Here is a 26,813-nt window from a genome sequence, read left to right as displayed (position 1 = left end):
CTTACATTTATTTAATAAAGACTTCTGTTGCTTAAGACGAAGCATGTGTGCACTGGGTTCTTCTAAAATTGCTTTGCAATAATCCTGCCAGAAAAAGTATTTAATATGACTTCCATCGATTTCCTGTACTCATCATTACAAATTCATCAGAGCCAAAAAATGCATAGAATAGGTTCTCACTGGGTTTACAACAATGTGAACTACACTTACCTTTTAGAAATCAAAAGGCTCAATGACTTTTCCTCTATTGTAGATGGAATTCTGGTCATTGCTTTCCAATATGACCAGAATTTGAAGTAGCTATTAATTTGTACCCAGTAAATGTAATATTCCTTCATAGTTGAGGACAGCAGTGTGAGAGGAAGAAAAGATTAAAAATTGAGTGGTATATTTGCATATAACCTGATGAAATTTGACCTCAATCCAGAAAACAGTCCATTCTATGTCAATATTTCAGAACTACCAGAGAAAATATAAAAAAATAAAAGAACTGCACTCAGAGAAAGAACTCAGTTGCCTGGAAAATCAATCCACAGTAGCCTGTATTGAAATACTGCTCTGAGACCTTGGACTAACATATAATTTCCTAAAAATCTCTTTTTAAAAACTGACACTTTGAAGATACTAAAACTTAGCATTTATTTATTTTACTCAAAAGGAAAACCCCTGCAAATACACAGCACATTAGCACGTCATCAACATGGAACACTGGGAAAAGGGTGTGTCTGCTAAAAGAAATTCAATCCGAAGTCATAACAAGGGGTTTGGGGATCATTTTCCCCTGGCTATTTTTGTCTGCCTTTTACATGCTCTGTAAATGTTAGAATTTACACTAAAAAAAAAGAAAAGCAAAAAAATCCCAAAAAATAAATAAAAATTAAACAAAAAACCCACTCAAAACCAAAAATAAACAAAAAACCCCAAAAATAAACAAAAAACCCCAAAAATAAACAAAAAAAACCCAAAAATAAACAAAAAAAACCCCAAAAAAACCAAAAAAATAAACAAAACAAAAAATAAACAAATAATAAATCAAACAAGCAAACAAACAAAAAAAACCACAACCAAAAAAGCCCTCCAAATCACAAAAAGGTAGAAATTATAATGAAAACAGTAGATAAACTGAGACTTCCCAAGAACAGACAACTGTTATTCACATCAACTTTTTTCCCTCTACAGAACAGATATAAAAGGCTCATCCAGCTTGTGGAGTTTTAAACCAGGTTTCTAGCAGACATTATTAACTCCATCTCTGCTACAATACTTTCTCATTTCTCACAGCAGCAAGCTGGATCACTTTTTTCCTCCCTACTGTAAACTTGCTATGGTTTCCCATGTGAACATAATCCCAATTAGAAGCTGATCACAGGCAGACTCCTGCTGTCAATATTCCTCAGCAGAAGGCATCAATAAGAGCTGCACACCCTGACTGCCAGGCCATGCATCAGCCACATGATGTTTATTTGTTAGCTTCATTGATTCCTTGTGCCTCCACTCCCACCTCTAGGAGGGAGAGGATGTTGGCAGAGACCTCCCAACACAGATGCAATGAACTGCTCAAAACGGGCACACCATGAGATGAGTGTCTGTGGCTGGAAGAGCAAAAGGCAATTGCATTCTCTAAGGATATCAAGATGTTTTTGCCATCCAGGTTAAAGGGTAACAGACTTTCTGGAATATATGGTCCTAACAGAGTTGATACATTGCATTACCATGCAGTATCATCAGTGCCCTCTTTTTCAGGTAAGCCTCATCTCATTTGGTAAAATAAAAAAATAAAAAGTTTCATTTTTGTATCTTTTTTTATGGTATACATTGCTGTTGTGACAAGACTGCTAATGTACATAAGAGAAAGCGTTCCAGTCTCCTGCGTGGAGAAATAATCCCAGTTTCTGACACATTGAAACCTTGTGCCCATCACATGAGGTTGAGTGGAAACAGTATTGTTTTGTGTTCAAAAGAGGAGTTCATCCTTCCTTAGCCTTGCTTTATAAATAATGTTAGTAAGAGTACAGCAACTCCAAAAAAACCCATGGGGGTATAACTTACAATTTCACGCCACTGCAGCAAAATGTGGTCAGAGACTCTAAATTCTCTGAACACAGGCATAAAATTCATGATGACAAACAACATGGGAAAAAAATCCTGATCAAAGCCACAAAGGAAAAAATTAAATTAGTGACCACTGTGGGCATAGTGTGACTCCTATTTCAGGCTAAATCTCATTCAGATGAGAGTCCCAAGACAGTCCTATTTAAACTAATTTAGCATAAAATCTTGCTCAATACAATGGTGGCAATATCTAGTCTCAACTGTCGCCTGCAATTTACTTTTAATCTGTAACGTTCCCCACCTTCTGTGCAATTTCACAACAGAAAAAAATAATAGTTATAAAGGCTATTTTAAAATAGCATTTCCAGTTACAGACAATTAGTTGTAAAGACATTGAGGTACCCTAGTGCTTCTATTGAAATGTAAATATTTGTGATTTTAACTGCTTACTATTCAAAGCAAGAGAAGCTATCCATTTACCACACTTCCTTTAGTCAGAACACTTGGAATAATATTTGCAGTAGAACACTTGGAGTAATATTTACGGTCAACATTTTATTTTTTTCACAGAAAATAATTTTTTTCCATCAATTTAAAATTCATTCTTTCAAATGTTCTTATTGCTATTAAATACTCTGGCATCTTTTTCAGAAATTATAACAACTGCAGGAAAAGGAAAAATATTTCAATCTCAAAAGCACATTGTAAACAATAAATTGGTCAATTTGTAATTGCTGTGCCTGAAATAATTGTACTAATTTCCTTGCTATATTTTCATCTCAAGACCTTTATCAGTAACAGGTTTTTCCCATTTGCCACCCGTTAGTCATGCCCACTCTACCTGGTGTACAGTACAGCAAAAGCTAAATTTAAAAGTGTCATTACCCACTTCTCCCAACTCACCTCACCCAGCAACAGACACAAGACACAGCAGGAACAGGCAGCTGAGAAGAGGAGCCATGCAGGAGAGTGCACTGAAGATCCCTCACTCCCTGGAATTCTGGCCCTCAGCAACCATGGAGGTCAATGCTGAATGTTCCTGTAAGATCACACTGTTTGAAGAAGCAGCTTTTGTAGAACTTGTGCTTTAGCTGAGGGAAAATGATGCAGTATTCTATTACTTACAATGGCAAGTGATTTATTGGTATGTTTTTTATTCCCCAGAACTTGTTTAGGTGTCACACTTTTCCACAACTGCACTGAGTTTCTGATTCTGTGCAATTCTATGTTTGAACAGGATTGCTAGATTGCCTTTTTTGTTGGTGTTACATTAGAACAGTCCATGTGCCCCCCACTATGTTCTTCCTTAAGAATATTTTTACAGCTGCTCTCCAAGTCTTGAATTTCATTTTTCATAGTGGATGTTCTACTTGTGTTTTGTTTCCCCTTCACAATTACACAAACTCAAATGAGACTGGAATACTTCTCTACCAATATTTTGCAGTTTAGCATATAAAACAGGCCAAAACATTTAGATGGCCTCTAGAACTTTATCTAGCCAAATATAAGCAAACAAATTTAGAGATTCAAGATTATTGCAACTATTTCCCAGGGATTTTTGAAACTACCAATGTTTTTTTCCAAAAGTTTTTTGCAATTATCATCCCATGGTAGTTCAGAAATTCTAATGATTTGCACAGAAATAATTGGTAATGAGGCAAATTATTTACATCTAAGTGTTGTTAATGCACTGGGCTAGCTGCACTGTCTGGAATAACTCTGTTCTCATAGACATTGGAAAGGCATTTTTACTACCTTAACCACAATTAAATAATCTGATGTGCAATTTAAAAAAAGAAAAAAAAAAATCTAAATTTATTACAAAACAGAACTCAAGAACTAATCTGCTTTAATGGGAAGGGAGAGGAAGTAAAAATATTACTCAAAAGTCCCAGGTTTCATAGTTATTCCTTATGCCTCTGCCTTCTAATTATTTTCTGTTCTTTTCCTCCTTACTTCAGGGGAAAACTACAGAACCCCTTTTCCAGTCCAGCCTGCTATGTACCAGCCATTCAAGCCAGGTTGCTCCCAGAAATGGGAATGCACAGTAAACAGCATTCTAGTTTCAAACTCATTGATTATTATTTAAAGACAAGAAGATGCAAGGTAACAGCAAAATTTAAATATCCATCAAGCATAATTCCCTTCTCACTACAAAAAGACAGGTAATCTCTGGAAAGCTTCTAAATGCAAATTTTGATATTTCAGAATATATCAGTTCTTAAAGGCTGTTATTAAAGAAACAGAAGTTTCATGTTATTTAAGTAAGCTCCCAAATTCCTGAAAAATGCATCAATCTACAAAAAAGTGATGCTTTCAAAGCTCCAGTTCACCACAAATACCAAAACATTGTGCCATTGTGAGAAGCAAGTTCTCCATGAGCTAAAAATCCCATTTTGTTTTTTGTTTATTTGGTGATTCCCTATGAACTCTGTTCTACTGCACTGCAGGAAGGAGTTGGTGTCACAAGCCCTGAACCTTAGCTGACTGCAGCTGCAGGTCTTTGTTCTCCCTTATAAAACCCAAATAAAACCTGTGGAACATTTCAACACAGCTTCTGAACCAGATTTTTCCTTGGCCTGGATAATTCACACAACTGTATCGCGTGTTAGTTTTGTGAAGAACAAGTCACAAGTACTGAGTTCATAACATCATATTCTCCATTCACTCAGCTCAATTTAAGACTGCCGAGCCTGTCTTCTTGCTGGGTGTGGGAATATGTACATCCACAAACACATAACCTAACCAGAGAGAGTAAATACCTCAGGAAAGTCTTGTTTTCATTTTCTAATGTGTTCTACCTTTTAAAACTAAAGGGATATTCATAGAATGACAAATTTTCAAAGCAGCAGCAAGACCAAAATTTGTTGCTGGTATGGGCATAGTTCTAGATGAACCAGTTTTCAGTCCAGAAATTAGTCATGGGTGCATTTATACTTTAAAACAATGCAGCACTTGAATTTTGGGCAATCATTCTCACAAGTTTCACAAAGCCACATTTCAAACTTAGTGCGAAGGTAATAAGATCTCCCTTCTGTTCTAATTTAACAGGAGGGAAAGAGATGAAATTAAGAGATGCATGATGATACCCGAAGTCTCCCTAAGGAAAAGCAAGTTATTTTGTTGCTGGGGCCACAGCAGCATGCCAAAAAGCATTTGTGAACTTGGATACCCTTCTTAAAATTGCAGCAGTGCACTTAATGAGCCATACTTCAGAGGTGCATAAAATTAGGGCTGAGGTAGACTGCAGACCTAATAAATCTTTCATTAGAACTTCTTCAGGTATCACTTTCCCCAATGTCATAATGAAACTAAGACTGAGGGAAGGCCCACTGATTTCAAGGATGAGTCCCACTCCATTCCATAGTGATCCTACTGCTAGAGAGATGCTACCAAAGGACTCCTACCTGCTGTCCCATTGACCTTTGCAACCAGTATAGGAACAACTGCTAGAAGGCAGAAACCTGCCAAGTAACTATGGAGCTGGTCTAGGAGTTTAAGACATACCACCAGATGTTATTTTCTCACTTGAGAATGACCAACCATGAACCAAAGTTCCGTAATTTTGAGTCATTAAAAAGACATTTCATTCCATCATCATTATTTCCTGTGACTTAGCAAATATGATGAACTGCTAATACTGACATCTATTTTCTTCTTATTTTTCTGGGAAAGAAGGAAGAAGTGTGCATCCCTACTAAAGGGCATGTGTCATATCAAGGTGTATGCTACATGTGAAAACTCAGAGGACAAATTTCAAAGTGAGAGTTTTGGAAGACATAAAGGCCTTATTTTAGTATCTTCCATGCTACTCAGGTTCAAGTAATTTAATATATTCAACAGCTTAAAGCTCAAACAATTAAAGTAAGGATATGTAGTAGGAAAAGACACATTAAAAGTAAAAGCCATAGTCAGATGTAACAATGTTAAAAAATAGAGAAATTGCAATGAGCCCTATGCTTAGGAGAGAGTATTGTGCAGTTAATGTAAGTAATGAACCTTTCATGTGAAATGATGTAGTGTCACAACTCATTTGCATCCCACTTAAAGTGTAATTAAGTTTCCCTGACAGCATGGCTTATGGCTGAAAGAACAGACCTGGCTGCTAAATTAATCCAGAATCCCTCTAGTTAAATAACACTCTGCAAAGAAAACTTCACACACTTTCATTTAAAAGTTCCTAAACTTACATTTAAAGTGGCAATACACAGAATTTCAGAGAATACTTTCAAAGATTAAGATAGCCTCAGTCACACAGCTGACTTAAAAACAGGTGTGCTGAACCCACACCAAGGTTTGGCCCAAACTGCACTGCACAAGACAACGCAGTGATGTGTCTAAATCTGTTACCATTTTAGGGTTTTCTTGGAAGTGACCTACAACATTGCAGAACCTCCATTACCAGGACAGGGTTCTCAAAAGCAGAGAAAAATCAAAAACACAGTGAACAGGTGCTACTAAACTAACTACAGCAAAATAAATGACCATCAGTTGGATCATTACCTGTAATGATGCCAATGTCTGATTTTTTGCTAGAGTAACATCCAGCAATAATCAGCTCGATATTAAACAGGTTTTCTGGTTCTAATTGAAAGAAGTCCAAATATTAACCACTCTTTTTAGCCACCTACAAAAATCATTCCCTAAAACCAAGTTAATAAAAACACGATAGGAGTGAGTAGTGAGTGGTTTGTGGTCTGGAGAGTCTCAGAGGGGGCATTAAATTGCAGAGTACTATTCCTATATCACAACAGGGAGTAATACTTTATGGTTTATGAATCAGTTTATTCTTTATTAATTTTCAACCTAAAGGTTCTATTTAGAGCAAAGAAAGTTGAATCACTCTAGAATATATAATCCTGTAAAATCCATATGGATCTAAGAGAAATTAACTTATGACCATGAACCCTAAGTCTGTCCAGAATAAACACTGTCATCCTATTTTCCATTACATTCCTACCTGCATGTCACAAACAGTGAGGAATCTGTGCAGTCTCTCCATGGTACTGAAAATCTCATTAGAGAGAATTCCATTTTGGCCACTGGAAATAATCCAATTCTAGCAGTGTCACAAGATCACTCCCAAGAGCCACCCTGCAACACCCTGCATGATAATCTGCAAAGTCAAAATCTCTATCAAAAAGGAACAGGTACACCGTGGCTATAATTAAACTGTAGCTGTTACAAAGCTCTGAGTCCTTTCCATCAAGGAGAGAAATTGCAGCAGTTTTTTTCACTACTGAAAAACAAAAATCATGTTTGGCAAAAGGATATGATGTTCTGGAAAATTATTTTACTCCATAGTTAAAGAAAGAGTAAGCTGGTAGCAGCTACTTTATACATAAAGAAATGCTCAAAATAGACACAAAAATTGTGGTTTTAGAGATGGTAGTAACAGAACATGAACAACCACATCTCTGAATTTGACAGATTAAGCTATAGAGTTTTAACACTAATACCATCACTACTTAGAAGACTGGAAAAAATAATTTAAACTATTTTCCATTAAGGGAATATTTCAGGAAAATTCTTTGTGCCCAAGAAGAGAAGTTTAAAGCCCTGCTTAGCCCTCTGCAGTCCAAATTTATAACAATCAATGCAAAACACAAGAAGTATTCAAGTGTAGCACCTTAAACATTTGCCTGACTCTGACTTTCAGCGTGAGACAACACAATTTAACAAGCTGAACCAAATGTTTATTTTCATGGAGTGTTAGTCATTACTTGACAGTAGCAACTCATTTACCTACATCCACAATAGTAAGGAAGTTGGGTCCCAGATTTCTCCCAGATTCCATTTTTGATTTAACATTTTCAAATACACCAAATGGTAACTGGTGATGAGAATAAGGAACAGGAAAACACTCTGCAAGTAAATGCTGTGAGTTCCACTAAGAATTTCCACTTAAAAATCAAATTCTCTCAGATGTGATGAAACCAGAAGTCAGTCTCTGGATTCCATATGAAGACACCTGGAAGCCTACCACAGTACTCCAGGTCTCATATGTATCTTGCCAAATACTGCTGTCTATTGGACACACATTTCAGGGCAGCAAAATTCTTGCTCTAAATGCAATGAGGTTTTAAATTAGTGTAGCAAGTGATTCTAAGGAGTTTGTTGGCATTAACCACGCCAGTATTGTAGAATAACAATTGTATAGCAATATTGTGTAGCAGTACAAATGTAAATGCTATCATATTCCCATCAATCAGATACCTACACAACAAAATACTATTTTTTTAAGCAGCATAAACATATTTTTTGACTGGGACTGCGTAGGAAATGATGTTCTAATAGAGTTAACCAGAGACAACCTAAGGTCCTTCAGGCAGCCAGAAAATTCTGAGGTACTATGGAACCACCAAGCCTAAAATGAAGGAAAAGCTCCCAAAATAGTTTCTTCTGTAGCAACATTCTGCTCAAGTTGTGAAATCTGGGGCACTGCACACTATAAATCAGCCCTGGACCTTTGAAGTCCAAAATTATTCATTCCTTCTAATTGTATGCAAATAATCAACTTGCAGAGGATGCTCCATATTCTCATTGCAGATGACATTCCATTCTGAATTTAATCTGAAACACATTCAAGTCAAAAGGGGAACAAAAAAAACAAAACAACTTACCTTGGCCTTAAAGCCCAATCTTGCTTTATTGACAAAACCAAACTGCCTGCTTGCAAATCAGGTCCCTGAATCAGTTTAATCTTTTCTTTAACTATTAGACAAAATGGTTATGTATTCTTCCACTCATATTAAATAGCACAGACTTAATTCTTCTTAGGTGGTAAATGCTTTCAATGAACAAATGAAAATACAGAGTAACTTGCATTGTGAGGGATCTTAAATACCATCTTGTTCCAACACCTCTGTCACAGACAGGTTGCTCAAAGCCCAAGCCCACACAGCCTTGAACTCTTCCAGGGCTGGGGCACTCAGAACTTTTGGGCAATCTATCCTAGTGCCTCACCACTTCTCAGTGAAGAATTTCTTCCTTCTATTTAATCTAACTTTGCCCTGTCTATATGTAAACTGAGAAGTGCAGGTTTCTATCAAAGCACTAAGTGGTACCATCAGTTTTCTCATTTTTAATTTCCATTTGAACTTTTCAAATTGAAAACCGCTGATTTTTCAATCAAACACTGATGCAAGGGTGGAAATTAGTTCCTACATATTAAACTTACAAAATAGTGTGTGTGGACATTTTGGGTCAAGACAGCCATGTCTAAACCACTATCACCCTGAAAGATAACTGCTTTTAAATGTTTAATTCACTCTTACTGCAGACAGTGCTGATAAAAGTAGAACCTTTTTCTTCTACAGCTCTCTCAAAGTCTCATTAAAAACAAAGGACCATCATGAAGCTGTCCAACCATGTTCTCTAACCACAGACAAATATAAAACATTAAGATAAATCAGGAAAATTACTCTTCTTTAGCCTTGGTTACTGCATGGATAGGTGTTACAATACCTAGGTGTAACAACAGAGTGATGGGTGACAAAGAGTATTTGTGTGCTTGTAAGAGCAGTGGGCTTCAGTTCTATCCACTTCATGTCCTTGCACAGACACAAGATGCTGCAGAAATGCATAAAAGTACCTCCACACTCATCTAGGATTAAAGGATACAAAAAAATCCTTTAGATGAGATCAAGTACTTTGTTAGAAAAGACATTATATTACTTTAAAAACATTAAATGAAGCATGCCATTAACTGAAAAGTCTGAGCTACTGCAAAAACAGTGAGGTTGGACTTCCTGACAATAAGGGAAAACCAACTCTGTATTTCATAGAGCTTAAGTGTAAACTTGAATATAAAGAGATACTCACAGAACAGTTTTCTGGTTTACCAGATAACCTGAGCCAATTTACAAGGGCTACAGAAGCATTCTGTTATTACTCAAAGGGCATAATTTCAGTGCTTAATTTTAGTACAGTAAAACAAATTAAATGAAATTTACAGGTTTGAAACCATAAGGAAATAAAGATCACAGAGGGGAAGATGGTGAAAAGAACAACAATTGTCAATTGGAAAACCTCTCTGCACTTTAAAAAAAATAGAAAAAAAACATTAAAAGAAGAGCTATTACAGAAATTAATTATACCATTATGGTTCTCACTTATTTTTACATAATTTAAAAATCCACAATTACTAGAAAACTAAACTGTACTTCTTACTAATCACAAGATAATACAGATGATGCAAGTCTCAGAATCTGGCCCAAACTTGATTCAGTCTAAATGCTTGACTTTAAATCCAATCAATATGCAAATCATTATAGCAAGGTAATTTTCTGGGAACAACAGTTGATTTAACAAAGCTGGGATGGACATTCGAAATTACAACGTCATCATCTACCTTAGATTCCTCCTGTGCTCTTTGCAAAATCTGGTGTGACTTCTCTGGTTTCAGTTTTCAAATTCACCTTGATTCCAGAGGGCTGTGCCGTACAAGGGGAGTTCGCTGCAACTTAGGCCCTGGCATACCCAATCACAAGTAACAACGTTCCAGATTGGGTAACAGGTAGCATCATTTGTTTTCTCCAAATTAGAGCTCTTCCAGTGTGCAATGGCTTTTAACACCCAGCCTTTCAGATCCATGCATCACTTGAGATTCTGCCAACCCTTCACCTGGAGAAATGAAAATAGCCTTCCATACCAATGCTAATGGAGCTTAAGCAAATGTGAGAAGCCTCAGAAAACCTGCTAAGGTACCAAATGCAAGACCATAGAGGTACTGAAAGGTGACAATAGGCACACAAGCAAACAAACTTATTATTATTTAAAAAAAAAAAATCTCAACATATTCCTATGGTCTCCATTTGTGTGAAGCTGGTGATGGGTACTCAGCAAAATCAGAGTGACAGCAATTACAAACTCTTCTAACAAGACCTGAGATTCTTAGGTGATTTTGAATGCATTAGAAGGGCTCAGGGAACATGGAACACAAATCCAATGGAAACCAGGCTTTACAAAGCAGCTTTTAATTAGGATGTTCTAATTAGATGCTGAAGAGACACACAATCATCCACAATTAATTCTACTCTTGATATGGCTTAGGGAACATCACTGCTAAGCCAGAAAAAGACAGAGGCAGTTTAGCACTTTAATTCTCAAACCTACATCTTTGAAGAAGCAATGGAAAAACATTCCTTGCTTTTTACTCATTCACTAAAGTGTCTCCCGCTGTTGAAAACCAAAAAAACTCATCTTGCATAATACCTGCATTTTAAACAATCCAGTTTTTATGACCATAATTAGATTCATTACATCTGCTGAAAAACTAGGCAATTAGTAGCTCTAATAAACTAGCTATTAACTTGTACGTAGAAATTACTAATTTTAATAGCAGTATATTTAGTAGTTTAAAGGAATCATCACAATTGTCAATTAGCACTATCAATTTTTAATTAAATTATCTTCCCACAAGTGGAGGAAAAAACCCAGATGTTTCATTAAGCTTATATGGAGCAGAGAATTCCTCTGACTAAAATGCAATTTTAAGGGCTGCATTGGCTAAACCAACATTTTGAGGTGTAAATACCAATACACAAGCTAAAGACAGGAGAGAAGTTGCACAGATCTTTGGACAAAGGTCTTCTCTTAGGAGGTTTTTGTGGTCTTGCTAATCAGGAAAAAATAGATTTCATCAGGGAAAAAAAAAAACCCAGACATTGTTGAAAACTACAGAGGACTTCCAGAATACATCTATGAATCATAGAAGGAGAAGGTGTTAATAACCACAGAGGTTATTTACTCAGCATATTGCATTGCAGGGAACACAAAGCAGTCAGTCAGTGCACGTGATACCAAACCTGTGCAATAGCCCTCATTTCAACAGATAAATTGCACATCTTATAAGCAAGGCCATCAGGATTTAAAGCCCTCAGGCATTGTAGACTCAGAAGGACGAAAGTAAAGACTTGGCACTCAGAAGCTAACACATGCAGAATGTGATTAGTCTTTCCTGTATCATTTACTAAACCTGCTAATTAATCTGGAGAGCCTCACGCAAGCATCAACCACACAGACTAACTGATATGGAAAGCAGTCCATTTACTTCTCTATTATACCTAAACAGGTGCAGAAATAAAAAGGGAAAAAAAAAATCCACTTCTCATCAGCTCATTCTTTTCCAATCCTAAATGTTAAACCTCAACAAGTCTTGACACTTCAGGGGCACACCATGTGGAAATAGACTCGGGTCTGAAAGATATTCCAGCATATTAAAAAAATTCCCCTTGTTTATAAATCACTTTGTGATTTGAAAAATTCCACTGTGAATTCACAAAGACATGTCAAGCCAAAACCACTGGCAAGATAAAGATGTCTCCTTTCAGGCAGCAGCCTGCACTTAAAATCTCAAACCATCTTTCATGCCAAAGACTTCACTAATGACCACCTCATCAATAATATCTGAGCAGATAAAATATAGTCCCCACTTCCTACTCAAAGATTACTACAATAATCTGACAGAACTTGATGTATGAGAACCCTTCAAGGAAGACTTGACTTCCTCCCCCTGTACACAGATTTTATCAACAATTTAAAAACACAAATAAGATAGTCAGACCTATTTAAGAACATAAGGAAATATGATTAACGTTAGTTTGAACAGTGATTTGTGATACACAGGCTGGTAGCACTTCACCTATTGTCTTCAGGACAAAAGAGCCTGCAGAGGTGATTGAAGGGATCCACCCAAGAATATAAAGGGGTATAGAAAAGCATCGTTGCATCAATTACTCAAGAGTTCAGAGGTGATCAAGTACTCTGCAGCCTTATACATTTTATATTTAGTTTCTAGCCCATGACTGTATGATCCTACACTCCACTGAACAACATGTATCACGTGAATTTCACTGAAAGGGTGATCGGACAGGAACCAGAACTGTCTGCCCAGTTCAAGAAACTGGAACAGCCTGCCCAGGAAAGCAGTGGAATCACCACCATCCCCCAAAGTGTTCAAAAAATGTGTGAATGTGGCACCTGAGGACATGGGTTAGCGGTGAACACTGCAGTGTTAGGTTAACAGCGGGACTGAACCTTACAAGTCTGTTCCAACCTTGACAATTCTATGATTTATGCTACACTCTTACTTCACCTTATAGAGAGGATGAAGAGAACGAACCTGTTACCAGCATGACTTGTGGAGACTTCTCATTCCCTCTTCATTTATGATTTGTACTTAGCCCATAACAGCAAAGTCTGAGCTTCCCAATTTCCTGAATTCTGCCAGCTTTCTTCTATTTCTCACCATCTTTGCTCAGCAAGAGCTTTTTGAGAACACCAGCAGGGAATTACAAAAAATTCCTTCAGTTGGGTTTCCAACTACAAGAATAGCTGCAGTGCTTCCAGCCAACAATTCATGAAGCACAGTGACCTTTTTACACAGGTAGATGCCTAAAAAAAGAGTAAGAAAGAACATACACTTATTCTATTACACTCTCAAACTCTCAAATTATTTTATGCTGAGAGGATTTCTTTAATCTGATTTTATATACTTTAAACCCATCACTTCATCTTTCTTCCAGGTACCTTTTCCAGTCAGTCTCCCACTGAGTCCACAGAACCTTCTCAAGCACACAGTGGCAGCACAGTGTTAAGGGAAATATCACCTTCCTCTGCTCCCAGCACGGCTGAAGACAGCCACAGCTTTAACAGCAGGTGCTCCCAATCAAAGGGCATCCCCCAGCACATCACCTGTACCTGCCAGGCAGAAAGAACACCTCCCACTGAAAAAGTCAAACCCCACCAATTCCACCTGCCAGGGGTGGATTCCCACTCTCAGCAGAAGCTGCAGAGAATTCACCTCTCCAGCTGTACTCTTCTGAAAAGCTGGTTCACAGAAATCACAAAAGACTCCTGACAATATGGATCTCTCACCAAGTCTCAACATTTCATTCTGGAAGTCATAACAATTTAAGCCAGTACAAGACCACAGTTTTGCCTTCATGAACTACCCTTCCTCTGAAACCACTAAATATTTTGCCAAAATTAAGAAGATTTAAAGCAGACACTTGGCATAAGAGGTTGCAGCCCATGCTGTTAACATTTAGCAAAGTAATACGCAATTTTAAAACAAGAACCAGCTCTTTAAAGTGCCTGACACGACTAAATATAAATGCCATGGCTTGTATAAGCCATAAAGCACTGAGAAAGTGCCACTTTCCAAACTGTTTCATTTGCTGAAGGAAGCAAACTCAGCAGTAAGAAGTGAACCAATTACTTTGCCTAGAATTAGAGATGAATAATTTTATGACAGCTACTACTGGCACCAAGATATAAATTTCATTGCCTGCAGAGACTGAGTTCAAGAGAACTAACTCAAGATTAAATTGGCAACAAATGTGCTCTATGGAGGGAATGCCTGTATTTTTAAAAGGTAACATCTGAAAACTCCTTTTTTTCCCCCACAAGAATCTGTTCACATTCCAAGAAAGCCACTGGACTAGTCTGGCTGGGTTGGTTTTAAAACAGCAGGGAAGACATGGTAATTGAATTTTACTTCAGTAACGTTCACTTCAGCTATTCTAACAGTATTTAGTCAGTTCTGGTCTATCACATTTAAAAATACATTTGTATTTGCAAATGCACTACATTACTGGCAGAGAGTATTCACACACATACTTCATGATAGTCTACACAGCATAACTCCTGAAAACGAAACAGGCACGTATTTTGATATGTTCCCAGCCAGTACAGATACAAACAAGGGAAACCCTCCCACAGACCCCCTGCAGCCAAGGCTTTTGCTTGTTTAGAGACAGAATAACGAAAACAAGCAGTGCCAAGCTTGGATGGAACTGAATTCTCCTGACAATACTAATTTCAGCAGTCAGACAAGTAGATGGAAAAAGGCATAACTGCAATACAGTTTATGGTAAGTGTTGGATTGTTTTCACTGAGGCTGTTTGTATGAGCATGTGCACAGCTATTTACATAACCTGTGCAAAAAAAAATCAGGCTTAAAGCACTTCCCTGTACTTGTGCTGAAGCACTGCTCAGAGACACTGCAGCAAACCAAAGCACTCACCAAAAGCAAAAACAAAGCAATCACCAACTAAATAAATGCAGGTTAACTATCAAATTTCAGCAGCATTATTCTTAAAGTACCATAATTAAATGTAATGAATTCTACTTTAGAGACTGCTCTGGTACCAGGAAAGAATACTTTTAAATTTTATGTGCAGCAAATTACACACTGTGCCATTCACATTTCCAAAGGACTTTTACATGGTCAGAATTTAAAACACTACAAAACATTCTGTGCTGTGCCTTTCAGAGGCACAAAACAGCCTGGTAAAAAGGAACTGCAAGCAACATAGTACTTAACATCACATGCAGCAGTAGCTTATCATCGTGGTTCTGGGCAGTACAAATATTAAATCACTCATCTATCTAATAACTACAACAGATAATGCAGTAGCTGTATCAGCCAAAATGTATATAGTCCTGAGTGAAATTAGAGCTTCCCAGCTCTACCTGACTTAGCATATCAGAAAAAAATATTTTAAAGTATATAAAGACAGAAGCAAAATTTTACTCCTGTTAAGAGCTTTCGCATCCAAAAACAACTTCACCAATGCAGGATCATTACACAAAATGTAAGATGTTACCTGACAGCCCAAGTTGCTCCAGCTGTGTATTTAAGGTACAAATCACTTCTACCAGTAGAACATATTACTATTAAAGTTTTTGTTACATATTTTTTTGTTTATGTATCAAAGAAAAATAATTTTCCGTCCCTATTAAGCCACAGTTTTCATGCTGTTTCACCAAGTTTCACTGCAGGTTTTTCAAACCACAGAAGCCTCACCCTTGAAGGAGTGCACCCCTCTCACAAATCAAAAGAAAAGAAAGAAACTATTTTCTTTTTTTAATTTTATTTATTAAAAGAAATAAATTCCTTCAGAATTCGAAACAGCCTTTTTGGAAAGTTTGCCATAGACTGTCCAAGACACTTGAAAAAAATAAAATCCAGAGTAAGATTTAAATAATTCAAAAATCACAAAACTTTTACACTACAGATTGACTGACACCTCATGGAATTTTTCTTCAGTTGATTTTTGTCTCAAAAATTATTTCTGAAAATAGCCCTGCAGGAAAGCAAACATTAGAACTGTAACTACACAGCATGACAAGTTTTTCTCACAACAAAGATGTCTCAACTAAACCAAAATAAGCCACCATCAGCTTGACTAAAATATCCTTTTTCTAAAATCAATACAGCAAGGAATTGATCTGGTTAAGGATAACTAGGCTGGCAGCACCAAGGCACAGTTTAGACAACCTTCTTCTCCCACCTAGTGGCAAGAAGCATAAAGAACAAGGTCTTTGGGAGTGAAAACGTAAAAGTAAGTTTTCATAAGAGATTCACTGACATCATAAGGAGGTGTGAGCCGTGTACAATTCGGCTTCTCATGTTTAAGTTCACAAGTAATCAACATACGATCACTATCACGCAGAACAGAGTTTGTTTCATCATTTTCCTCCCACCATCAAAAACAAAAGACACAGTTGAAGAAAGATAGGCTACAGCTGGCCCCCAGTACTTACAGTTTAAATAGACGCTTAAAGCTCAGAAACACACAACTGAACCAAATAATGGCAGCATGGAGTAGCACAGGCCTTGAATATAGTTTATGTAAGAAATTCCATTTTCTGGAGCACCTAGCATTGCATTTTGTACTGCACAGACAATGGTTTTACTTTAAATTACTTCTTTAGGGAAAGGACTATTTCCCTCCAAGTTCATCATTTACATCCAAAGTGAAATCTGAAGCAGCCAGTTTGAAGTAGGAATAAACATGAAATGAATAAAAAAAATTTATTTACAGTCCTTCACATACAAAGTATCATTCCTCATATGAAAACAAACTTTGTAAGAAAAGCAGCAGACCCATTCTGGTTCATTGCACACATTATTTTGACAAACTTTTTTAAATAAAGCGGTGAAATCCCATTTTGGTGCTGACTAAACTTTTCGAAGCAGCTTTGCTATATCAGGATATAGATGATACTTTAATCAACATTTATTGAATTATTCAATATTTCAGATTGATGTCATTCTTTAGAAAACTGTACATGGATAGAAGGTAGTAAAGAAGCCAGACAACTGAATGCAAAATACTTACAATATTCAACAGATGGCACTTTACAGCAAGGAACCTATTTTGTCTAATTGAAACAGAGCAAAAGCAATCGGATGGCTGAGTGCACTGACGTGCCAGAGTCTGCCACAAAACAAGCCTAATATCTTCAAATTTGAAAGCACAGCTCTATAAAACTGGAAGTACAATGAGGGAATCTAAAGCTCAGCAAAAACTGAACTAACATTCTATCAGATATTAACCACATGAGATGTTCTTCACAAAGGTGGGATATTCCCACCTTCTTTGCTTCTCAGGCAGAACTTAGAGCTACAGTTAAACTGAGAGATAGTAAAGAAAACAGGACCACCAGAATGTGTTTATTACTGCATACTAGCAAGGATCTGGTTAGTGGGCAAGCTTCACATTTTCTAAGCTAATTTATATAAGATTAAATCAGCAGCCACATCCAAGCAGCAGCTGCTATGCTAGAAAAAAAAAAGAAACATAACATGTAAATCTTGTGAGGGTTAACAGATTAGATGTTGCCACATACAAATACTTGCTATTGTTAAAATTCACACCCGTACATAGAAAATATACACCTAGAATATCTCCAGCCCTCAGAAGCATAAAAAAAAAAATTTCTCAGACATCTGAGGTGAATTCTTCAAGTGATGTGACAAGCCTTGGAAAAAACCCGCTTTCACACACACACAACTATAGCAAAAGATTTTACTAAGCATGATTTGTCCCAGAAACTTCACCTGAAATACATAAAGCCTTTTGTAAATCCACCCTCTGCCATTAGAAACTCCACACAGAGGTCTGTGAGACAAAGTTCCCCCTTTGGCATTAAGCAAGGGAAAGCTCCAGGCACAGGAACGGGCAGGGTTACTCCTCCTGCAGGGCAGGTACTGAGCCTCCAAAACCCATGATAGGTACATTCATCTCTGTTCCCGAGCAAGGCATTCTTCCTCCTGATTGTAAGCAAAAAATCTAGGCACATAAGGATCTCTTTCAGCAGTCAACAATCAAACAAGCAACAGTGAAAATACAGCAGAAACGCAGCGACTATTAGAAACCAAAAAATTTCAATCCGAGTATTGGCCTTGTCAGACTTCAGAGCTCTCACAAAAAACAGCTGCAATTTTAGCACATTCCTCCTCCTTCACTAGCAGCAGCAGATTCATCTCTTGCACAGATGAAAAACTCCATACCCTGATGGATTGAAACACAAGCCATTCATACATTTAGAATCAACAGACCCACAGACTTTGGAGTTGATTTTCAGACTGACCCATGATTTTGGTGTCAAGAAAAGCCTTGCTAATCTGCTATCTACAAACTCTGCTCTGAAAGAGGAAGTTGTTTCCATACAGCTTCAGCCAACTTCAACATGATAAAAATTTATGCCTCTTATCATTCACTTAGTGAGAGATTTCCATATATCTGATTCAGGCTGCTTCCAGTCTTCTCCTGTTAGTTCTTTCAGGTTCAAGTCTTTGAAAAATTCCAAACGATGACTGCAAACAAAAGAGAAACAAAGTCCTAACTTTTGTAGTAATCCCTAAGAGTAAAGACAGAGTAATGAAAACAGCAAGGAACAGTCTCTTGACATAATTTCACCTGTTACCAACATTTGAAAAAGATAAGGTTTTCTTTTTTGAAAGAGGTAGTACAGAAAGAATTCCTCCTTAAAAAGTATTACAGCCATTCTCCAGTTTAATACAGAGAAATAAAAACATCCATTTGTCACAGAACACTAATAACACGTTCTATTAGCAATAGCTCAGATTTTTGTTTTAAATATACAGTTGCAGAAACTAAATTTTTCTTAAATAAAGACAATAAAGGGTAGCTTATCTAAAATGTACCCTACCTCACCATCATTGTGTGTTGTGTGACAAGTTTTGTACGAACTGTAACGTTGTCAGCTGCTCCTCACACAGGGCACCAGCCAATGGTGGACTCACAACCTGACACATCAGGCTCCTTTAATTTCAAAAACTCTCATACCTTTCTCTCTGTGAACTCCCCACAGGCAGCTCCACCAACACTGACTCCTTCTCTCTCTCCCTTCTGCAGGACTGGCTAACTCCTTCATGGCCAGCAGACTCCAACTGCCTCTAGTCCAGCTTACCCCCTCTTTTACAACCCCATCCTCACTGGACAGAGCTGTGCACGGTTAAGGGGCAAGGCTGTTCCCACTCCTTAGTAATTAGTACAGCTGAAATTTGTCAAGAGTGAGATTGCCTTCAGCACTCTCTCTATTCTCTTACAATCCCTCCTCCCACACTATTGGGTGTCTGTTTCATTTATTCTAAATGCCCAGGAGTAACAGGTTTTATTAGATCATCCCAGCCTCACAGCCAAAGGAAATAAACAGGCCCAAAGCACAATTTAAAAATCCAGATTCTCTGTGGTTTTTCTATTGATATTGGGTATCCTTTAATCCTATTTTTTTAGTTTAGTCTGCCTTTTCAATTGCTTCCATAACATGGAACCATCTGTAGAGGTGAAAGCTTTTAGAATAGGGGAGGAGCAGAAGGGACTTACTGGAAACACATCTGGTGAAATTATCACTAAATAGCACTTCAGGAGGATCTGAAGTCAAGAAGGAAACGTAGAACAATCTACCCATGAATTAGATGAAGAAGGTGATAAAAGCAAATACCAGTGGTACTGAGTGTATAATTTTCTACACACCTAACATGGAAACAAAGCAGTAATTGCAGTGCAATAGTGCTTTATACAAGTGCAGTACCAGTGGAACCAGTGCAATAGTGCAACCATCTAACAGAAGAGCTCATTTATGCTTACAAATCTGGTTCCTGTCCTTCCTGCAGTTCGTGTGGAGGCACAGGATAAAGTGCTTCATATGTCCTCTCCTCTCCTGAGCCATGGATTGCAAATGCATTGAACTTGTTAGTGCACGGTGGCAAATAACTCCAAGGAAGAAGAGCTTTACCCTCCCATTTGGTTTTCATTCTGGTCACCTCAAATTCCAAAGGAAGGTCTTGCTGTCAAAGGAGGAAAAAAAAAAGGAAAAAAAGGGATATTGGCCATCTTATGATCAGAAAGCAGGTAAATAAAAATCATTAGGAATGTACTTGACCACTTACTTTCCATGCTTTTCTTCTGCCAGAAAGCAGCAGCAGTAAGTACTGCCCATGGCTGCAAAGAATCAGAGCACAATTTTCCTACAATTATATCAAGTTATTAGTGCATTATACTTCCACAAATATGTACATTCCCCATACTGACACCATTTCTGTGTCATCTCCCTCATACATGGATCTCACAAGCATTAGAGCTGCAAGTGGAAATTAACTTTTAGGGCTTTTTCAGTGCTGTACTTACGGACAAAGCTCAACTTCTAAATACTGCTCAGTTCTGTCGTTCAGAAAGAATGCTTCTACAACTGAAATAAACCAGACCAAACAAAGCAAAATGAAACAAAATGAAACAAAAATAAACAAACTGAACAAAAATCAACATAAAACCAAGATGTCAGTATTTTATATTAACTTTAATTTTATATTATAAACTATAATTTATAATTTATTAAAATATAAAGTATAAATTATTTATATTTTAATAACATCCTCAGGTCTTCATACCCCATTACAACAACCAAATTTTCATGGGTTTTGACACATACACAGTAACTATAACCCAAGTATTCAAAATGTTGTGCCACAATTCTAACTTCAGAAGCTCTTGCTTTTAATTGCTATGACACAGAGAGCTTTATAAAACACTGTACTAACTTTATTAGCTTTACCAATTCCAGTTTTGAAAACACCTTGATGCAGCATGAAAATAAGGGAAAGAGGATCATACATTCAGAGCAGGGCACACACCCCACTACTAAAAATCTGTTAAAGTTCAGAAACAATAAAAAAGCATTTAGCTCTTAAAAGGTTTTTCCCTGCAGATGGATATTTTGTACAGGGGATTATTATTCCAGGTGTCCTTGAAAACCACATGTTACATTTGAATCATATTTCAGGAACACAAAGTAGAACTACAATGGTGTTTCTCATGTAAAATTACAACAGTGCTTCTCACAGCAATGACATTATTAGAAAAATTTAGTTAGAATTACGATACAGCTGATATCTTTATTTATTTTTACTTAAGCATATTTATTACAATCACATCAAAGAGGTGCTAATACCATTTTAGTAGAGCTTGAATCAGAATACCTCGATAATCAGGAAGTAAAGAATGCTGGAAATATGCAATTCTTGGATTACTCAAAGCAATGGGTAAAAGCGACAGGATGGACAGGAAAGAAGAAAATACTCAGCACTATGAAGTTTTTCCTTATTCCATTTGGGCACAATTTCACACTGCACTTCATCAGATGTAACTTCCATGTTTTACGCCTTCTTATTCCTCAAAGGAATTTTTGGAAAAACGATTAAAATACTTCTTAAAGCAAAACAGAAGCTATCTTTAGAATTTCACTTCTCCTTCTACAAGGGCATTTAAATACATGCATGCCACGAAATTATTTTGCTATTCAAATATGTCGAGCCTGTGATAGTTCACAAGTTATATTAGTGACCCAAAACCAAAGTTTGAGTGCACACGCTACTGACAGATCAGGAACTCAACTTCAAAATTATTGAAATCAACCCAGATCACTGAACTGCAGTTTTGGGGCTTTTTTTGGAAAAAATCCCAACACCACAGACTCTTCTAAAAGACTAGGCATATCAAATACAGAGGAACATCAGTGCCTACAGAAATCAGCTATATTTGCAGAAGAGTTGCACTTACCCTCATAGTCCCACAGACCCCCAAAAGGTTTCCCTGGCTCTCCGGGTGGGGCTGGAGGGTCATTAAAGAGAGGAGCACGAACTTCCATCAGCAGTCCCGCATTATCCAACCTCAGCCCAATGGTCACCGGCTCATGGCTCACGGGCAAACCATCCCACGTGTGTCTAATCGTAAATTCCATCTTCAGGTACTACACAAATGACAAAGCAAAGTTCTGTCAAAGAAGGTCTGATTCCAGCTCCGCACGAAGTGCCGTGGGGCTGCCCGGGGAAAACAAAACAAAACAAACAATTAAAAAAAACCCACCACATTTTGGTACAAAGTCAATTATCAAATCATGTTTTTAGACACCAGAACTGAAATAAATTCGCTTTGTAAAAAAATGAAATGAACAGTTACGTAAATGCTGTTTCTCATGGTTTTTATACCCCCAGGGTTACAAAAGACTCTGAAGCCTTATTAAGCTTAAGGCTTTTCAAAAATACATCTAAATAAATGCCTTCCAAAACCACCAGAAGTATTTATCAAGAGAACCGATAAACAAAACAGTCTCCACTACATGAATTTAGATTTGGTAACATCAGAAGAACAGACTGAAGGGAAAACCTTGAACGCCTGAGACTCACGAAAATGAAGCAACTCGCTTTCATCTGCGCTCATTGCAAATCAGCCTTTCCTTAAACACCTCCAGGGACAGTGACTCCACCAACTCCCTGGGCAGCTTGTGCCAAAGTCTGATCACCTTTTCTACAAATAAATTGTTCCTGAAGTCCAACCAGACCCTCCCTGGATGTGTCCTCTCCTGCTGTCGCTGATTCCCTGGAAGGAGCGGGCTGCAGCCTCCGGTGGGAAGCAGCTCTACAGGGCTCCTGCTTCACCGCTCTGCTACTCCGGCCACAAACTGATTTTTTTTTCCCGGACAAAGTTCCTCAGGGCTATCTTTACCCCATATTCCCCACACCTCCGCCTCAGCTCCGCGCCATGTCCGCTCCACGTCACGGGGGCGGCGCTGCGGGCCGGGCCCGGCGCTGAGGGAGGGCGGCAGCGGCCGGGCCCGCCCCGGCTCTCGGCGATTGTGAGAGGCCCTGGAGGCGGCCGTGGCTCCGCTGGCACCGGGGCTGTGTCCTTCCTTCTTCCCTCCTCCTTCCCGAGCGGCAGTGCCGGCTCCGGGCAGCGGGCAGGGAGCTCAGGGGCGGCTCTGGCCGGTACCCCCGCCCCGCAGTGCCGGCGGTGAGGGGAGCGCGTCCCGCCCCCGCCGCTCCGGATCCCCCGGTACCGCTCGTTTCGCTTCCTTCTCCTCCCTTCCAGCGGCTTTTCCCCGGGGCTCCGAGCAGCTCGCTTGGGGAGCACGGCACGGCCAGGTGAGTGCTGCTACTGAGGGTTTATTTTCGGTAGCTTTCGCAGTGTTCACCGAACAGCACGGGTAGTACTTTTAGTTAGCTGAACACCAGTAATTGAAAGCTGCTAATGAGGCTGATGGCTAAAAACACACGTGTTTTTGTATGAATGGCTCTTTAGTTGTAACTTTCCTCTTCCTGTTTCCTGGCATTCCTCTGCTGGTTCCTCCTTTCTATCCCCACTGTCTTTTTCCTATATCTTTCTTTAGAAGTTTAGAGCTAGTGAAAAAAAAGCATTGGATGTGTATCAAGAAAAATAGGCGAGAAGTTGTTTAAATCAAAATACAGCTATTGCACTCCATTTATTTTTCTTTTTTGTTACCCATTCAAGTTACAAAATTGTTACTCAGATTCTTCCAAAACTATTTCTTAAGGAAAACGAAATATGCAAGGAATGTAATTAATTTATTATTATCATTATTATTATTATTCTTGCAGTTCCTGTAGGTTTTTTCAAGTTCTGGTTTTTTTTAACACTTGTGCTAAATAGAAGAATTTTAGAAGCTTTTTTTTTTTTTTTTGCCCTCGAAGCATTATATTGTTAAACATATTTCTGACTCGTTTGTGTAGATAGAGGCCTGTGTTACAGCCTTGGTTCTCAAACATGTTTTTTTCAGACTACAGACTAAAAATGGCACTTGGACACTATGAAACCAGTGAGGTTCAGAGAAATACTGCTGAGCAGGTATGTCAGCTCAGGGATGGGAATAGTAAGAATTTTTCTGATGATGTTTTGTGACAAATAACTTTCCAAACATGGAGCACAGCTCACTTCAGTGTTGGCTGGCCCTGTTTTGGGTATAGCGCGGCAATAGCAGAAAAAAGCTGCCCTAACAATGAATTACGGTAATTTTGGTGCACTTCTAAAAGTTTCATCCCTGAAAGAGCACTTGATTTGTAATTTAGTGCACTTTTTCACTTTTATAGACTTCCCTTTCCTAAGAGATTGGTCTCATGTTGAGGTAACTTTTTGCTGGTTATAATAAGCCTGTCTGAAAGCTTGTGTAGAAGCTAAGGCTTCAGCACTTTCCTGATGCTGAGATGCCTGGAAATGAGCCAGGCACTTACACAAACCCATGATTGTTCTTTTTAGATTGAGTTGATTTTCTCTCAGATGTAAATTATGCTTGAGATCAGAGCAGGTCTAGGAAAAAAAAAAAAAGGTCTTTCATATAGGGCCAGCACTGGAGGGTTTTTGAACATAAAAGAAAGTGATTCTGTGGCATATTGTGTACAGATTACAGTACAGACAGTTTTGGATTTCATATAAAAGTTTAAAACTACATATATTTATGTGCAATTATTAATTACTAAATTATTATTCCATTGCAGGAACATGCCCTTGGTAGTGATGGCACATCAGGATCCAGGGTGATGGACCAAAGGTAACTGATTCCAAGTGATAAGTGGGGATACTGCAGTGTATTTGAAAAAAATTGTCATGTGCTCATAGGAGTGTAAATATCCAGGTGAACTGGGTCTTGTGTACACATGTCTGTAGAGGTGTTACTGTAAAAGTTGTTGGTTTTAGGTGGTGTTGTATTTATTCAGTAAATTAAATTACTGTCTTTGCTTCTACAAGTTGTAAAATAAAGGATGAGAGATGAATGAAGGAATTCTCTAGTCTAAGTTTTGAGAGAATAAACAAAAGTTCTGGTAAGATTGTACTGATCCAGGTAACACAGGTGACTGCTGTCTGTTGTCACTGGGGGATGTTTTTAGAAATGTTTTTTTGTGACACACTTCAGCTGACAGTTGTGTGTCAGTAAATGGCTTCATAATCACTGTAATTTCCTCTGACAAAAATAACCAAGCTTTTCTTGTTAGCTTTTAATATAGAATTTTCAGAGAATTGCCATCAATAATGAAATGTTAGGAGGGAAAAACTATGGAGATAGAACTACAGTGTTCTGCATTGTCTTATAGGCCACTTTACTATTATATGTGAAAGCAGCAATAAAGTCTCATTTATTTAACCTTTGGCATTCCATGTGAATCTATGAAATATTAATATTGTATTAATGCTCATTTATTATGTCCCATGTTCTATTTCTGTTATATAGGACCCTTGCTGTTGTTGATCATTATTTAGAAGTAGTGATTAAATTTGTTCATTTGATTCTGAGGAATGTCAGGCTTGGAACTCAAGAAAAGTGACTGTTCTGTCCTGGCCTCTAGATTAAGAATTCTTTAAACTAGTTATTATCAGAGCATTTCTGCATTTACAGAACTGATTGTGAGCGTGTTTTTCAACTTCTTAGCTTGTCAGCTCTAATCACAGAGTATGGTAGCCGTGTGGAGGAAATGAAACAACAGCTGCAGCTTTATCAGGTATGGATGTATGGGCTTTCCTAACATTTCAGGCTGGATCTTCATTTAGTGGTGTGAATGTGTAGGGCACTCATCTGTGTCATGCTTCACAAACTGCAGGGGATGAATGGAGAGTTTTCTGTGGAAGGGTTGGGAGATTGTCCAAATTTAAAGTGTCATCCTGAGGGTTGAGGTGAAAGGGAACCTTCCTCCTTTCAGCCACACAGAATGAAACTTTAATGCTTCCTAACATGACTGAAAACGTAAGTGATATTAAAACTTACAGCATGCAGAAAGCAATTTTTGCTTGTGATCTTCATGCAGAAGTTAGGCACTGGTTTTGGTTTAATGCACTTAATTAGTTTGATCTGTCCATCAGAGAGATTTTGTAAATAGTCTTGCAGCTTGATCAAATTCAGGGGGCAACAGAAGCACTATGGCTTTCTTGCAATAGTAAACAAAACAGCCAGTTTGATTCGTATCACTGGAGTTTCTCCTCAGTTATTTCCTAAACTTTCATCAAATGCTTGCAGCATAAAAGATGAGTTATCTACTCTACCCCAAAAACTTGAGTTAATTAAAATTCAATCTGTTAGAGCCATAAGAATTTCAAAAGGTTAAGTTTAATGTCCATAATAACTTCCAAATGCTGAGGTGTAACAGGACTTGGCAACTGTTAAATTCAAGTGGCATCCTGTGACTTGCCTTGAAAAAGCAATTGACTTTCATTTACTGTATTATGCTGAATTAAACTGTTCAACTTTTACAGTACAGGATGACAGTGTTACCAGAGTTGTGTGACTTAAATGAGTGCTTACTCTTGCATGTCTTTGTGTCAGGCACAAATGGGTGAGATGACACTAAAATTGAAAGAAGTCACCAAGGAAAATGAAAGGTAAATAATTTGCCGTGTTGCCATTACTGTTTGTCGTGATTTCTAAACATTAAGAAGTTTTTTTTTTCTTTGAAATCTTCTACTAAGTAAATTCAAGATCCTAATGTTAGAGTTTACAGCACCAGGTAGAGGAGATTTTACCATGCCACTAAAAGAACTAGATTTCAAACTGTCCATTTTGTTTATAGAATATAATAGATTTAAATTCGACTTGGAAGGAAGTAGTATGTACAGGTGGAAGGTACAGTATATTTCAGTTGTTAAAAAAATCCCTTTTAAAGA

General features: G+C 37.8%; 2 protein-coding genes across 5 annotated transcripts in view; one reads left to right on the top strand and one right to left on the bottom strand.

The window, feature by feature from the left end:
* Positions 1-15,940: 15,940 nt before the first annotated feature.
* Positions 15,941-22,914, bottom strand: C5H4orf33 (chromosome 5 C4orf33 homolog). 2 transcript variants are annotated; one of them, XM_033059418.2, is made up of 6 exons: positions 22,891-22,914; positions 21,930-22,189; positions 20,502-20,562; positions 20,264-20,315; positions 19,962-20,161; positions 15,941-18,664 (listed from the first exon to the last, which is right to left on the bottom strand). In XM_033059418.2, exons 2-6 carry the CDS (start codon positions 22,108-22,110, stop codon positions 18,565-18,567), a joined length of 594 nt encoding a protein of 197 aa, XP_032915309.1. In that variant the 5' UTR covers positions 22,111-22,189; positions 22,891-22,914; the 3' UTR covers positions 15,941-18,564. The 2 variants fall into 2 exon arrangements, with proteins under 2 accessions (XP_032915309.1, XP_032915310.1); XM_033059419.2 differs by lacking the exon at positions 22,891-22,914 and adding an exon at positions 22,672-22,699 and having other exon boundaries at positions 21,930-22,119.
* Positions 22,915-23,197: 283 nt separating this feature from the next.
* The window catches only part of SCLT1 (sodium channel and clathrin linker 1), a 33,499-nt gene continuing 29,883 nt past the window's right edge, over positions 23,198-26,813 (top strand). For 2 of the 3 annotated variants that reach the window (XR_004417909.1, XM_033059416.1), the window contains exons 1-5: positions 23,200-23,290; positions 23,944-24,011; positions 24,659-24,711; positions 25,588-25,657; positions 26,476-26,531. Coding sequence is in view for 2 of the 3 variants with exons in the window: in XM_033059416.1 (XP_032915307.1) it covers positions 23,958-24,011; positions 24,659-24,711; positions 25,588-25,657; positions 26,476-26,531 (233 nt within the window). In the remaining variant the exon portion in view is untranslated. Of the gene's footprint in view, positions 23,291-23,943; positions 24,012-24,658; positions 24,712-25,587; positions 25,658-26,475; positions 26,532-26,813 lie in introns of all 3 variants that reach the window. The other variant, XM_033059415.2, reaches the window with a different exon arrangement.

The sequence above is a fragment of the Catharus ustulatus genome, chromosome 5 (assembly GCF_009819885.2).
Source record: "Catharus ustulatus isolate bCatUst1 chromosome 5, bCatUst1.pri.v2, whole genome shotgun sequence".
Classification (NCBI taxonomy): domain Eukaryota; kingdom Metazoa; phylum Chordata; class Aves; order Passeriformes; family Turdidae; genus Catharus; species Catharus ustulatus.
This window is presented reverse-complemented; position numbering and strand designations above follow the sequence as displayed.